Source organism: Ustilaginoidea virens, chromosome 1 (genome assembly GCF_000687475.1).
Source record: "Ustilaginoidea virens chromosome 1, complete sequence".
In the NCBI taxonomy this organism is placed as follows: domain Eukaryota; kingdom Fungi; phylum Ascomycota; class Sordariomycetes; order Hypocreales; family Clavicipitaceae; genus Ustilaginoidea; species Ustilaginoidea virens.
The window spans coordinates 4561668-4576679 of NC_057316.1; the positions used below are offsets into that span (position 1 = coordinate 4561668).

Genomic DNA, 15012 nt, shown 5'->3' on the forward strand with positions numbered 1-15012 from the left:
GCAGGGCTAAGCAGAATTTTGCCGCAAGAGATGTTGATACCTATCAATGTCATGGCCCGCAACAGCCGCGCTCAATGATGTCAACATATCCAGACCAAACCCCACCGAAACAAGATTAAGAGGAGACTCAGACTTACTAGGCTAGATCGGTTCTGGACGCTTTAAACGCAGTAGAATACTTACTGCTAGTTTCCGGATAACGACGCCCGGATGAGAAATTCTGTTGAGAAAATTAATGACAACGACACGGTGATAAATGAGCATGTTGGCAAGGAAACAGAAGCAGGGGCATGGAGACGAGAGAACAGCAACTACGTGGGCTGCAGTAGCACCATGTCTTGTGAGAGAACTACTACGTATCGGGGCATGTAGCCCGTTCGACCACAAGATGTACACGATATGTAGCAAAGATGGGGAACAGGTACGACCTGGTACTATATGCTGCAAATTGTGTCAGACACACGCATTGGCTGCTATCGCCAGGGGAACAGAATGGACAGCAGTCGAATGGCCGGAACCTCGGAGCACGCGTCATCAATAGCTGTGACTATCTCGTTAAAGTTGACTTTGGTGGGAGACTCAGCCTGGATACTGCGTGGTCATCCTCAGGTTGATACAGGTATCTAGGTATTTCTGGGTTCTGCGGCCAAATAAAGCAACTATCGAGTTGTCTGAGCCGAAGCCAGTCGAATAGGCTACTGAGTTTTCGGTCGGGGAATCCTTCTCTACTCAAGATTCGACACTGACGGATCCGCTGACGCTGATTGAATAGCGGCCAGAGATTCCGGCTGACGCGCCAGGCGTGAGGACCTGGGACAGATGCTGGGAAGTTGCTGTTGCCCCAACTGTCTGGTCAAACTGCCAAAGTTGGCCTCCATTTGCTGGTTTCGCTGGCTGCAACAGGGGGGATTCATCATCTGATAGGCGTCCATGTCGTCGTCATTACGCCAATGGGCATCAAGAAAGCGATATTGTATGTTGCCAATGGTTTCGGGAACCAGCTCTCTCAGTACGCTGCAATCCCCTAGACGGCGGATCAGGAGAGTGCGCCTTGAACAAGAACACATCGGCCTTGACACCCCCCTGTGTTATATTTCGATTGTGTTGGATTCTTGTTCATGAAGGGTCCCCTTGCTATGACTTGGTTATCATTTTTCGCGTTATTTTCTCCAGCATTGTTGGCGAGCCGCAAAAGGACGTCTTGAAGATAGTTAGGATTCCCACGGGAATTAAAACGGTTTCATCCATCAGATGACCTTGGCGTGAGACTCAATGAGACAAAAAATTCCGGTATAGAATAGTTGCTTGTGTTCCACTGTCGCTACTGGCCTAGGCGCGACCGAATCGGGCTACAGTAATTGCTATGCCCTGTCGATCTCGGCACGTGCTGCATAAGTGTTTCATTGAGATCAGTACATAAGCATTACGCGGCACTGAAAGCTCCTTTTCTCGGCAGTTCAGATGATAAACCCGCAGAGATTGCCTTGACAGGGTGGTAATATTGTCAACTAGAAAAATACGGCAGATCCACGTCAAGGCGCAGTGTGATTGGCCCCTTTTCCGAGAGGACAAGTTCACAAATGCTCGCCCCCGAGGAAGATCGATTTTAGTTGAAAGTTGATGAACGATTATGGCACTCGACGTTGGCGATCTCCGTGCCCAGCTGCAACTTTCTCAATCGGTCGCCGACCGATCTTTCGATCTGATTTCTTTTGTAGCAAGCGTCATGCAATCCTGCCAAAAATGGTCGCGGAGGAGATACAAATGAAGGAAATGCAGAGGAGCTGGCTCATAGATCTTGAGTCATATTCCCCATGCGGGAGACATCTCGTCGAGAGATTGTTGCGGCAGAGAAGATCCCTCCGGGCGCATTAGTGGAATACGAATGGCTGCAAGAGTGGAACAGGAGTCATTGCCAAAATTCGCAGTCCGAGAACTGGAAATCGTCTGTGCTACGATCCCCAGAGCAATCCACGCCACGACTTTGGATATACCTGGTATTCCGGCTTCACCGAAAGAACAAGACCCCGAACAAACGAAGAAGGTTGCCAACGCAGTGAGTACAAAGAAATACAGCATTGTTGTAGGCTGAGCTTCGAGACATGATGATGTCAGTCCATTCAGGTCGGGATTGCCAAGGCAAGCTAACAATGCAGTGCAGGCATCACGGCATCCATTAGTTGCAAAAGCCTAACGTCGCACTCCGTGGCCATTAGCTTGAGCAACCGGCACTACGCCAGTGAGATGATCAAAATCGTGGCACTGGCGTATTGAGCATCTCTACTAGTTATTCGCCGGACCATTGCTGCGCGACAATCTCCCCCTCGTCAGAAAAAGGCATACTGAATTCCAAAGGAATCTGCTCACAGAAATAGCATCAGAATAGGTGAAGATGGAACAAAAACAACAATTCAGAGGAGGTGCAAAGGGTTTGTATCTTTGCATGTCATGCCTCAAAGTCGAAAACTCTTTGACTGGGCCCAGAGCATTATTATGGATATTTCGCTTTCATCATCTCATCCTCGTTGTGTAAGCGTTGCAAAGCTGTCTTTCTGGAACGATTGAATAGCCGCGGAGCTGATGCATCTTCCCGCGCGCTGGTAAGAGATGCAACGTCATGAGTTCGTCCAATCTCTCAAGATAGAATGTCCAACGACGATCCCCGAAGTCCTAGGGTGAGGAGATGGTGATCTTGCATAAATAATCAAACCCGCAATTCAAATGGGTGAGCTCGGTTGGTAAAGGTTGAAACGATGCGCCAACCGTTTGGCGACATGACGATTCTGCAGTCATACACATAGATCAACGCACTGTAGACTGGTGCCGTGACAAGCCGAACATAGACTACCGGTTCGCTTGAGAAATAGAATATGCTACTGTAAAGCTAAGGTTCGTTGCACTTTGCCCACCGTTCGAAATAAAATGGTTTTGAAAGACGTGAGGGAAATTGAAAAATCGCAAAGGTCAGAGTTTCAACTTGCTATGTACTTAGTACCCCACGACAACTTCCGCCTGCAACCTGTCGGGGAAAGTGCAGTCTCTGCCACCTTGTAGGACGGGGTAGGCGCCGGTGAGGTGGTAGTTCATGCTGAGGCGATGCATAGATCAGTTACTCAAATTGCTGAATCATGCTAGAGAAGCCAGGTGGGTGAAAAAGCGCGTTGCCATGTTTGAATTCGACTCGCTCATCAACCAATTAAGTTCAGCAATCCAAGACATCATGGCCAGCAAGGGAGAGGACCAAGGGCGATTGTAAGATTGCAAATCTGGTAGTTACTCCTAAATTTTATGCGCCTTTGGGAAGGTCAGGACGGCCTGAGAATTTCCCGGTAATGACGCAGCAAGATCACATCAGCACGACCGAGAAACAAAACCCAGCATCATTTTCAAAGCAAGTTATGAAGAAGACTTTTCCTGGCTCCCGCTTGAAGTCGCAAATCCAACGCGTGGATGACGGAAATTGTATAGCATATCGATCCTTAGCAAACGACCCGGCAGGCTTGTGGTTGGTGTTTTCAAGTGGACATACATATGCTGACTCTGATGTTGAGAGCGACTGTTTACCAAACGAATACTCAACAACGTGGAGGGGGGCTACAGATCGAGAGCTATAGCTCACAAACTATATGACGGAATTCAAAATAATTATCGATAGTCGCGTATGTGGAGTTTTGAAGTATCAGAATCTGTGACTTTCTTTCAGCCTTGTATAAAACCGCGACCAGGAAGCGAGGTTCTTGAACATGTGTAATCCCTTGGCCCGTCTAAAGTCTCGCCCATTGACACCAATGAGCGTCCTGTTGTTTGTCCGACCCAACCCTGGTGGTTAGTGAATCTTGCGCAGAGGGTTCATGCCAGGCCCAGCCTCGCGGGTCTGGAGAGACCCCAGTTCCCGTGTGGAGACTCCGTTAGCTTCTCTTCGTGGGCGTTCTGCTAGGACAGGCGGTATCTCATGTGCCTCGTGGGCCGTCAAGGCTTGCTGAGAAGAAAGGCAGCTGAAAAGATGCATGGGTGGAATATTCACAGGCGAAAAGGTGAGGCAATCCACCGCCGGCCTTGGATGTTGGGTGGTCCAATGTCGACTGCTCAACTTCGGTCACGGTCAGTCTTTCACCCGTCGCACCTGCTTCAGTCGTTCTCTTTCAGTAGCCGTCAATTGGCAGGTGCGACGCGACGCGCAGGTGCAGTTGCCAGCACGTGCGTGTAATTTTCATCAGCACCAACTCTCGACTAGAAAAAGAGTCAGAATCGTCAGCCCCTTGATCTCGAAGGAGCCTGGGATGCTTAAATGATAAGAGATTCTCGGCATGAACCTTTGCAGCCGACTCAACACACGCAGTTAGGCTGGCGTATTGCTGACCTCTACTCCGTCGTGTGGCAGGAACCGAACCATGATAACACGTGATTTCCCGAGAGTTGAGTGGAAGGACGTTGGAAATTATTCTTGCTGTCGACATCTCACTGGGGATCTGAGTCGAAGCATTTTTTGGGGCCAACTTTGACCAAGGGACAAGTGATTTGGACAACAACTTCCAGGAAGAAGCAAAATTAACACACTTCCACAAGCCATCCATAGAGATTCACCTTCAGAACTCATCACGACCGATACAAAGATCAGCAACAGAAACAACTTGGCAGCTTAAATCGCCTAGCTATCCAGACACGAACATTACATATTCGTTGGGTAATGGGGGGGGGGGTGTCCTGTTTGACGCAAAATGAACCAATGCCGTACCGCTGACGCTCAAACACAATCCCACGTTATCAGCAGTTTGCATCATGTTCTGCTGCGTTGCAAAGACAGCATTTACACATTGCGATCAGCTCTCCATCATGACGAAAGGATTACAGTATTGATTCAGATTGCCATTCGAAAGTGCATACTCAAGCTGTTGTTAGAGCAGCTGTTGGCCTCCCATGAGCATCCATGTTGCCGATTTACGTCTCCATTGCAACGAGCGATTGATCGCAGAAGGCAAATGGTGACTCGTCATTTGTCTGTGCCACAAAGCTGGTCATAGGGCTCAGATTCTGCATAAACGCAAGGATCGTGTGTTGCAACGTTCCCAAATGAGCCACTGACACTGCAATGTGCGTTCTACATAGAAATTGTGGAAAACCATCACCGTTTAGTCGAGGTTTCCAGTGGACGTGCTGGTTACGGAGTACTTGGATGGAAGCGAGCCAAGGGCTGGACACCCTTCACCGACTTCCTGCACAACGGCTAAAGCTCAGTGGGCAGAGGGGCTCGTTGGCTCTGGTTGCCAGGGCCTCACTTGCAAGTTAAGCTCATTGAAGTTCTGAACCCTTGCACGGGTTAGGTTTCAAGTCGCAATCGATCCTTCAAGGATGCTGCCGATCCAAATCAAATTGTGCAGGATCGCAACAACCCTTGAAGCCCACGGGGCTTTAAACTACGCTTTCAGAATTGACTCCAGAGAGCCACTGCGACTCCTAAAAAGGCCACCATCTCAAAGCGTCAACACACCATACTAAATCCGTGGTCTCCCTCCATGCGAGGTGACGAGGTTATGATGAGTAGCGGGTAGGAAGATCAGTTGTCGCACGTTGTCCGGCCTGAAAAGCGACCCGAAGAACCGAAGCCCAAGAGCCCTGCGGTTCCTGAGGCTCTCGAGTTTGGACGAGCCAGCTTGGATCGCATTGATGTTATTGTGGCTGTCTGAGGGCTTGTTTCTGCGGCGCTGAAAACTGCTTGGAAACTGAAGAGTGGTCCAATGAGATGAGACGTCAACGCTCAAGATGCCTGGGAGTCAGGATTTGGTTTGTTCTCCTGAGAAGGTTGGTAAGCATAACTGGCTGAACATGACGCCAGCTGAGGTGAAGCAACAAGGTTGGAGACGGAGAGGGCCAGACACGTCGGAGCGATACATGATTGGTTTACAGCAAATTGATATCAAACCAGCGTTCAGCACCCTTGGGCAACCGCCAACCTCTTGCTGCCTCAAAGTAGTCTGGCCGGCCGTGTTTGTCGGTAAAGACAAATTGTTTCCGCCCTCGACCTCTGCGCTAACGGGTCACGCCTATCAGGCTTTGAATGGGTGGTCAGCATGCAGATTTCAGGTCGCTGACTCCTGGACCAAACAGCTGGAAAGACAACAATTCCTGCCGAGTGAAGCGGCCGGGCGGAAGTGATTGATCAATGATCACTAGCTAGGTAGGTATTGGCGAGGTCACATTTCAGCCTAATAGACGTTGCCTGCTATTTTGTTTCGAACGCCTTTCAGACGGCTCAGTTGTCATGCAGGCCGTTCATTGTGTCCACCCTGATGGACAGCAAGTGTTATTGACAACAAGGCTCTATCTGCTGTCTGAATTACAGCCGTTTCAGCGTTTAGAACTGCACTACTGCGTACGTTGCGAGATTTTTCTTGCATCTACCGCAATCTCGGAGGCAGGCACTTGGGGATCCCAGAGAGTATGCCAATGACGAAGAAAATGCAGTATCCCCGCCAGGTTGAGTGAAACCTCGATCGAGAGAGTACAAATATCGTGTTGGATGCGGAGACTGGCCTTTGGTAATCGTTTCTGCCCATCAAAGACAGGACTGGAGAGCCATGGAATATATCAGTACTTTGCTTCCTGGCTCATGAACACCGGCGGATTGGAAGTACTCGGTACAAAACTCGGGCTGATAGCGGCCACGGCTCGAATGGCCTGCATGATATACTTTTGCTATATTCCATGTCGGGCCGGGTGGGGGCCGAAAGAACATTGAGGGATCATTACGACGACCGTTGTCGACGAGGCACTTGCCTAGTTCAAAGCCTGAGGAGAATTCAAAGAATCCCGTCACCCGTGTTTCCCTGGCAAGCTAAGCCAAGTCAAGCGAGGGATGGTTTGGAATTGTTCTCGCGCATGGTTTGGTCATGATGCTAATACTTTTGGCAGGCGGATTTTTGAAAATGTGCACGACGTCATCAGCATGACCCAGCTTGATGGCAAACGCAGGGGACGGAAAACAAGTCCCATCACCAAGTCTGCGGAGTGAGAGCATGATGCAAAATTTGAACAACTTGTACTCCGTAGGGCCTGGGAGGGCGGCTGACGGATTCTGAGTTTGTGGGGGGGCGACCCAGCACTGGAAACAGCCACCTGCAACTGCAACTCGTGGCGACGTGACAAAGTCGACCAGATTTCCGCGGACTTGAACCGATAAGATGGGAGAGACTGGGAGAGAGCGTGAGGCATGGCTGCTTTTCCCCCGCCGGTCAAGGGACGAGGTCGATGCGCGTACGCATTTGTTTGCAGCATGTGGAGGAACGCAGCATTTCTTGCTTTGCAAGCTCCCCGATCATGCGCAAGGCTACGTGCTATAAGGATCGGTCAGAACTGATTGGAGGATCTTTCCAAAGCCGCGAGGGAGAGGTTTAATTCCAGCGGCATGGGTCAGTCATGAAGCAGTCCCCCCCCCCCCCCCAGCCCGTCTCCTTCCCCCTCCCAACCCCCAAGTCTTCGGACCAACACCTCCCAGTACTACGGAGTATGTAGTATGCACGCTCACAACTTGCAATGTAGCCCTCCCTCGGAGCGCCCAGCATGACGGATCGTCCGTCGCTAAGGCACGGAGTACGTGGAGAAGCTTCCACAGAGCCAGATAAACATTTTCGCGACGTTGACACAAGGGCCAGCAGCAGCCCACAACGTGAGCATTGCGTTGGCGTCTGCAACTGCCACCAGGATCAGATAAGGCACCCAGTCTCCAGTCTGGCTCCAGCCAATCATGGCACCGTCGCCTTGGTCGCAACTTGCAAGTGATTCACATTCATGGTCGGACTGCGGCGGCGGCAACAAAAGTGCGTTGCTCGGGAAATCCAGCCTGTCGAGTGAATCAACCATGTCCCGACCAAAGGAGACTCGGGCTTTGCCATTGTGTCATGTTTGGGTGCGGTCCAGCTCCGACTCTGGCAAACTCAGCTACGTGATTTTCAGTCTTGATCAAGGGCTCAGGCTGACACTTCTTGGGGCTCAGTTTTCGACGGGTCAACTTTGCACATCTGGTGTACCACTCGCGGGGACGTGATAGTCTCACCCTCTGAGTGTGGCGTGGGGCACGCAGCAGCAGCAGCAGCAGCAGCAGCAGCAGCAGGAGGAGGAGGAGGAGGGCTGGCTGGCTGGGACCAGGGGCGGCAACGCAACACGCAACACGCATGGATTTGGCAACGAGATGGCGGGCCCGCCTGAGCAAGCAAGAAGTCAAGGACGCGCCAGTGTGGGAAATGGAAAGCACGGCGTGGTGACGTTTTCCACAAACTGCCCCGTCCTGTGTGGACATGGATAAGCCCGCTTTGATTGGGAAAGCCTCCAGTACAGTACCACGGAATCCGGAGCCCGGATTGCGTCGGGAGGGTGGGCGAATGTCAATCCATCCAACTCTGCAAGATTAGGTGCGAGATCTACAGTGCTTCCGCGGGTAGCTGGGTCGCTGGAAAAAAAGAAAGCTGCCCAGCACCGGGGCAGCCGTCTGATTGGCTGCCGTCCGGCACAGACTCACAGACTGGAGCCCTCGGCCTGCGCTAGGCCGGCAAGCCCTGGAGACATACTTGCCATACTTACCCACTCTTTCAGGGCTTTGGACCGCGGGATGGGCGGATGCTCTGTCTAGCAGCTCAGCGGAAAGTCTTTCGATTGACTGGACAGTGGAGCCACGGGCGAGGGCCGGCCGGCCAGCGGATTGGGCCGCCCCTAGCGTCAATGCCTCTTTGGTGCGAGGCCGTCTCCCGTGCCACGTTGGAAGTTGACGTCCTGGTGCCATCCGCCACGGAGCAGGAGAAACAGGTGGTTAGGTCAAGTTGTGTTGTGTTGTGTTGTTCTGCTCGGGACGGATCTCCTTTGGGGCTTCTGGGCCGCAGTGGTCGCGCCGAGGGGAGGGATGCACGAGACGCGATGACGTGTGGGCCGGCCGATGCTTGTACGTGACGACTACGGACTTGTACTCACGTACTGGATGGAAGTGACTGATGACGAGCCCTGAGAAGCGGAGAAGGGCCTATGGCGGGCTCGGTATCAGACGACGCAACGTAACCGGCCGGAACTCGAGGAGCCCCCAGCTGGGCAGACTGCACTGGTACTGGTACTGTTTCTGGGATCTTTGCTCGTCGCTTGCTGCTCGTCGATTGCTGCTCGTCACTCGCTGCTCGTCACTTGCTGCTTGCTGCTTCTTGCTCGTCGCTCGTCGCTTGTTGCTTGTTGCTCGCCGCACGCCCCAGAGTCGCCAGTTGCTGTCGCAGGTCGCAAAGCCGCAGCAGCAGGTCGAAAGCGTGTGGCAGAGGCACGCCTCCAAGACAAGCCAGAAGAAAAACCGGACAAGTCATCCCCCACCCTCTCACATGTGCGCTGCTTCTGCTTGCTGCAGCTGGACTTGGGGCCAAGCTGATGGCCGAGATTCCAGATGCCCGTCTGCATCCGGATTACCACGAGAGGTGCGGCTTGCGGACCAGTTGGCTCTGCCTCGGGCCAGCCAAAGGGAAAGCATAGGTAGGGGAAAGGCAAAGGCGAAGCACGTAGCCTACCTCTGCCTCCCCTTGCCTCTTGCGTGCTGCCTGCTTCCCCCAATACCAGGCCTCCGTACCGGGTCTGAACGCGAGCGCTGCTTCCAGCAAGCACACACAGCACCTTCAAAGCCACCTCCCTTGGCAGGAGCCAGAGTTTCCGACGAACTGCCCGAGCCGTCTCGCACCCCGCAAAGCTTACCGTTCTCGTCCTGCTGAGGAGCCACGAGAAGTATTGGTCTGCAAGCCTGCTGCACGTACGGCCGTGTGTCCGGCGAGAAGAGCCATGCCGGCGGCGCCGCCTCGTTTCTATGCCGCATGCCGCATGCCGCACGCTGCACCGTATACCCAGGCCCTGGGCCTCGCTTGACCACGCCCGTCTGCGTCTGGCCAAAAGGGCGTCGACGGGATTGTTTCCTCCCAATCCGTCACAAGCACGCCCCCTGCAATCCAAACCCCCCTCCCGGTGCACCCTCCCTTTTACCCCAGACGAATTGCGCAAAGACTGCCTTCGAGACATGCCCACCCCTCCCCCCTCACCTCGGGGCAGGCATGCCCCTGGGACGACGACGACAAGTTTGACAGATCAATGGTTGGATGTCTTGCCTGTATCCATCACAACTGATCCTGTGCCCCAGGGGCTCAGGAGCTAGCAACTCGTGTGGCTCGTTTGCGAGACCAAGAGGTGCACACTGCGGACCAACACCTGGAGAGACGGGCCGAGGGGTGAGGTTCTTTTTGGCAGTTTTTTTTTTTTTTTTTTTTTTTTTTTTTTTTTTTTTTTTTTTGCGTGGGGAAAAAATAAAACACGGGTCCCGATGGGGTCGTGTAAGTGGGATCAAGTCAAGTCATGGCTGCTTGGCCATACTCCCTCGTCGCCGAGAGCGGGAAAGATGGACAGCTATGGGCGCGCTGGAGTGGCGGACCTGAATGCAGGACCGGGCTGTGGCTCTCCGCTCCATGGCAAACGTCTGGTGAGGAGGAGGTCGGCAATCCGTACGCTGGGTCACCACCCACGGTGTGCTTGGATTTGCATCTTTCATCGTTTCTCATCAAACGGACCGCCGCCAGTCAGTCTCCTTGTGTTCCCATATAACATCCCGTCCCCGAGCCCCCGTCCCCAAGCCTCGTCCAGAGCACACATTCGTTCGTTTCCTACCGAGTTTCGAACCGGGGCGCTTTGCTTTTCGGTCTCCGGTTTTCCCCTGGCTGCAGAAGACGACTTGAGTCATTTCGCCTAAAGTACATGTAAGCCGCCCACGCCAACGCTCACCCCGAGGGGAAAGAAAGGAGTCCAACGACGATGACCGTGCCGCCAGAAGCTTCCTGGGCCGTCTCCGTCGATCCGACGTGCTTCGCGCCCGCACCCCTCCCTGTCTCCCCCGTCTCGACCTCGGCCACGGCGTCCTCATCACCGCTCTCCATGACGTTCGCGTCGCCAGGCCGCAAGGAGCAGCCGCCGGCGGCGAGTCGACCCCGGAACCGATCCCGGAAACAGCACGTCAAGACGCCCTCGGCGCCGCCGTGTCCACCCCACGAGAAGGAGGTCAGCACCGAGGACGACTGGACGAGGGTCAAGTGCCCCAAGGAGAAGAAGAGGATACAAAACAGGGTGGCGCAGAGAACGTATCGTAAGTCCTTGGCGGCAGTTGAATCTGGGTCGCTAGCCCGGCGTGTGCATCTTTTTGCCGGGGAAGAGAGGAAAAGGGTAAAAGGGGGTAAGGGGGAAAGGGGGGAGGTGGGGTTTGTTGGTGGTGTTCAGGCAGAGCTGACGAGATGCTTGCCGCAGGTCACCGGATGAAGGCACGGCTGGGAGAGCTGCAGGCCCGGCTGGACAGCCACGAGCGTCTGCGGCACCAGCAGCCCGGTCGTGGGCACGGGGACGCCGAGATGCCGCGCGGGGCGGACGGAGCGTTTACGGCGGCGGCGCCTGATGTCGTCGGCATGGGGCACCCGAGCGGCATCAGCCCGAGCTTGGCGGCTGCGCACGCCCACGCTGGGGGGAGGAAGGGGTCGTCGCCGCTGGCGGCGGAGATGGCGGTGCTCCCGGGTGGCACATACGACAAGGTTGCTACGCACGAGCCGGAGCCGGCCTTTTACTCGCACAACGCGCAGTATCTCCACAGCCCGCCGCGCGGCTATCCCTCCCCGCAAGCCTCCCACGGGCTGCTGTCCCCGCCGGCGAGATGGGAGGTCGAGCAGCCGGCCGAGGTGTCGCAGGACTTTCTCGACTGCCTGCATTTCCAGACGGAGCTGCTCGACAAGCTGAGCACGCTGGGCCCGGAGCCGGCGTTTGCTGTGCAACCGCAGTACAGCCCGGTGGATGCGTTGCCGCCAGGTAAGCAGTGCTGCTGCTGCTGCTGCTGCTGTTCTTCTTCTTCTTCTTCTTCCGCCGCTCCCGCATCTGGCGCCTGGGAACGTGACGACCGTTCCTCCCAACCAGGTCGATGCTAACCCAGAGAGTCCAGCCGTGATTGGGTTGAACCCGTCCCCCCTGAACTACATGGAGCCCTTTACCCCCGGCCGCATGGACCCTCTCGAGTATGTCTACGACGGCGCCCGGACCGCCTGGAAAGCCGGCTACGAAGGCAAAGCCCGACCGTCGCTACCGGCCCTCGACCCCCTGGGCGGCGGCGGCGGCGGCGGCGGCGGCTTTTCGTCCTCGCTGGCGGCCACCCCGCCCGCGCAGCCGTGCTCCGCCGACGCGCCCGCCGAGCTGGCCGGCAGGATCGAAGCCGTCGTGCGGCAGGTCCACGCCGCCGGCTTCGAGAGCCTCGACGCCGCCGCCACGGCCTACTACACCGCCGCGTTGGGCAACACGCCCCTGGCCGCGGAGCAGCACGCCAGCCGCAGCAGGAGGCTGCCCCGGGCCGTGGCGGACGTCTTCCGCGCGACGCACACCTGGCCGCCCTGGGAGCGGCGCGGCTTCCGCGACGAGATGGCCAAGACGGCCCGCGCGATGCTGCACGCCGAGTCGTCCGCCGCGCGGGCCAGCCTGGCGGGCCAGCTGGCCCCGCTGCTGGACAAGCCGGACCTGAAGCCACAGGCGCTCGAGGCGCTCAAGAAGACGCTCAAGAGAGAGGTAAGCCCGCCGCAAAAAAAAAAAAATAAAAATAAAAATAAAAATAAAAAAAAAGAGGGGAAAAATCCCGAAACGCCCGCCCTGCAGATCGGACCGGAGTTATTTGTTTTGCTGACTTGTGGCTGGTTGGCTGGCACACAAAGTTCCCAACCGCGTGGGCCTTCAACGCGGCCCTGTTGAGCGGCGACGGCGCGGCGGGAGGGCAGACGGACGGCTCGAACGCGGTGCTGGCGACGGTGCTGCTGCAGCAGCTTGCGGGAAAGGTGCCCCGGAGCCAGCTGGTGCAGGTGGTGGAGGCTTGCTTATAAGAGTTGAGAGTCGACGGGGGGGGGCTGGCGACGGTTTTAATGTTTTACTTCTCCCAACGGTAATCAAGGACAGCAGGGGCTGGAACGGATTGCTTCGAAACGGAGTCAAGGGCGGCGCAACGGCGGACATGGTCGGGGTTTTGGGGTAACTTGAGGCTATAAAACTTGCTGGCTGCAATATGATCCTTTTGTGCCTGGCGCCTTGCGAGTAAGCACCAGACCAGACCAGACCAGACCAGAGCAAGACATCCTTGGTGAATGCCGAAACCGGCCCTGCGCGCTTCCGTCCGGGGCCTGGCTGTTTCCCCGTCCTAAACACCTTACCCCCCCCTTTCCCCCCCGGTGCCGGCTCAGCGTCCGGCCTCGCGATGCAGCGCGTCCAGCAGGCCCAGCCCCAGATTCACCCTCTCCGTCAGCCTCGCCATGGCCTGCTCGTCGGCCCTGGAAAAGACGCCGTAGTGGTCGGCGTCGACGTCCACCACCGCCGCCACAAAGTCCGGGTAGCGCCCGTCCCAGCCCAGAAGCCGCTCGTCGCGGTACACGTCGACCAGGCAGGAAGCGGAGGCGTCGCCGTCCCCCGCGCAAGCGGCGTACCTGGTGCACCGGACAAGCACGCCCGGCGGCGGCGGCCCCTCCGCCACGGGCCCAGCCCCTGCCCCTGCCCCTGCCCCTGCTCCTGCCTCATCCCCTCCCTCTCCCCCTCGCTCGTCTCCTCGGCCGGCGTAGGTCCTGGCGGAGACGGCCGACCAGGCATCCGCCCCGGCTGCCCGGTGAGGCACCTCCCGGGGCCGCAGGGCGAGTCCCAGGGCCGCCGCCCCGGCGGCATTGCTCCTCCTGCTCCCGCTCCAGCGCGGCAGCTCCCACTCGTGCAGCATCGCGTCGCAGTTGGCAAAGGCCCTGGCCACCAGGTCGGGCAGGGCCTCCAGCCGCGGCGGGCCCGTCGGCACCGTGACCCTCCGCCTGGCCACGTGGTAGGGCGAGTCGATGAGCAGCAGCCCCGCGACGGAGACGGCGTACGCGCGCGGGTTCTGCGCGACGAGGTGCGCCATTGCCAGGGCGAGGAAGCCGCCGAGCGACCAGCCTTTTTTTTTGGGGGGGGGGGGCCGCCGGCATCTTGATCAGCCGGCCAGCACACCGCGGGGACGGCGACAAAGAAAAGAGAAGAGGCAAAGGGCAGAACGTACCGCCGAGGAGGACCGGGCCGGCGAGGCCCTCGCGCTGCAGCAAGTCGAGGTAGGTGCGGGCCATCTCGTCCGGGCCGCCGTCCCAGGCCGCGCCGTCAAAGTACTTGGGGTTGTGGACGGCCCAGACGTCGCGGCCCAGGCTGCCCAGCAGGAAGTAGCTGAAGGTGGTGCCGCCGCCGTCGTGGATGAGCACCAGCGGCAAGAGGTCTTTCGGCCCCGCGGGGGCGTACTGCACCTGCGTTGGGTTCGGGCCGCCGGGGTACATGGCGTATGTGTGTAGGTGAGGCGAGCGACGAGCGACGAGCGACGAGCGGCGAGCGGCGAGCGGGCTTTTTTGCTGGAAGCCGCGAGGGTGGGCAGTTTGCAAGTTTGCCGTTGCCGTTGCCGTTGCCGTTGGACGGAGGCGAGACGACGTCTCTTCTTGTCCCAAGCAAAGGCTGGGTGAATCCGGCACGCCAAGGCAGAAGAAACAAACGGGAGGCGGCGGGTTGGGTCGGTCTGGTTGGCAAAGTCAAAGCCCCGCCCGCACGCACCGTCGTCGTCCGTCAACGTCAGCCCCCCAAACCCCAAACCCACCAGCAATCCAATCTGAGTACCATCGGCGTCATTTTGCTCCGAGATCGCCCGTAAGACGTCAGCCTCGCTTTATTAGTCGCTACTGATCGCTCGGCCTGCAAGTCCAGGCTGCGGCGTGGGCGGGGCGGGGCGGGGCGCGCCGGTCGGAAATGAAGCACCACATGCAGGCAGAAGAGAGTCGAGAGTCGAGAGTCGAGAGACGGAGACGGAGAGACGAGAGACGAGAGGCAACAAACAAACGACTTGCCAGCACGATGCCGGTGCCGCTGAGCTGAAAAACAACCGAAAACTGCACATCCATATTGACGTGCGCATGCAAAAGAGCACCAGGAAAGCAAGGGCTGTCCTGTCGC

General features: G+C 56.8%; 6 protein-coding genes across 6 annotated transcripts; 3 read left to right on the plus strand and 3 right to left on the minus strand.

The window, feature by feature from the left end:
• Window positions 1–725: 725 nt before the first annotated feature.
• Window positions 726–1067, minus strand: UV8b_01037 (uncharacterized protein; the record flags this gene model as incomplete). The annotated part of the gene is made up of 1 exon (XM_043138535.1): window positions 726–1067. One exon carries the CDS (start codon window positions 1065–1067, stop codon window positions 726–728), a length of 342 nt encoding a protein of 113 aa, XP_042994469.1.
• A 747-nt stretch (window positions 1068–1814) lies between these two features.
• UV8b_01038 (uncharacterized protein) lies at window positions 1815–2180 on the plus strand (the record flags this gene model as incomplete). Its single annotated transcript, XM_043138536.1, has 2 exons — window positions 1815–2056; window positions 2162–2180. The coding sequence occupies 2 exons, from the start codon at window positions 1815–1817 to the stop codon at window positions 2178–2180; spliced, it is 261 nt and encodes an 86-aa protein (XP_042994470.1).
• A 5675-nt stretch (window positions 2181–7855) lies between these two features.
• UV8b_01039 (uncharacterized protein) lies at window positions 7856–8299 on the plus strand (the record flags this gene model as incomplete). Its single annotated transcript, XM_043138537.1, has 2 exons — window positions 7856–7939; window positions 8045–8299. 2 exons carry the CDS (start codon window positions 7856–7858, stop codon window positions 8297–8299), a joined length of 339 nt encoding a protein of 112 aa, XP_042994471.1.
• A 708-nt stretch (window positions 8300–9007) lies between these two features.
• UV8b_01040 (uncharacterized protein) lies at window positions 9008–9829 on the minus strand (the record flags this gene model as incomplete). The annotated part of the gene is made up of 3 exons (XM_043138538.1): window positions 9008–9239; window positions 9326–9464; window positions 9634–9829. The coding sequence occupies 3 exons, from the start codon at window positions 9827–9829 to the stop codon at window positions 9008–9010; spliced, it is 567 nt and encodes a 188-aa protein (XP_042994472.1).
• Window positions 9830–10932: 1103 nt separating this feature from the next.
• Window positions 10933–12899, plus strand: UV8b_01041 (uncharacterized protein; the record flags this gene model as incomplete). The annotated part of the gene is made up of 4 exons (XM_043138539.1): window positions 10933–11140; window positions 11299–11847; window positions 11978–12591; window positions 12735–12899. The coding sequence occupies 4 exons, from the start codon at window positions 10933–10935 to the stop codon at window positions 12897–12899; spliced, it is 1536 nt and encodes a 511-aa protein (XP_042994473.1).
• Window positions 12900–13249: 350 nt separating this feature from the next.
• UV8b_01042 (uncharacterized protein) lies at window positions 13250–14348 on the minus strand (the record flags this gene model as incomplete). The annotated part of the gene is made up of 2 exons (XM_043138540.1): window positions 13250–13980; window positions 14084–14348. The coding sequence occupies 2 exons, from the start codon at window positions 14346–14348 to the stop codon at window positions 13250–13252; spliced, it is 996 nt and encodes a 331-aa protein (XP_042994474.1).
• Between the last annotated feature and the right edge of the window lie 664 nt (window positions 14349–15012).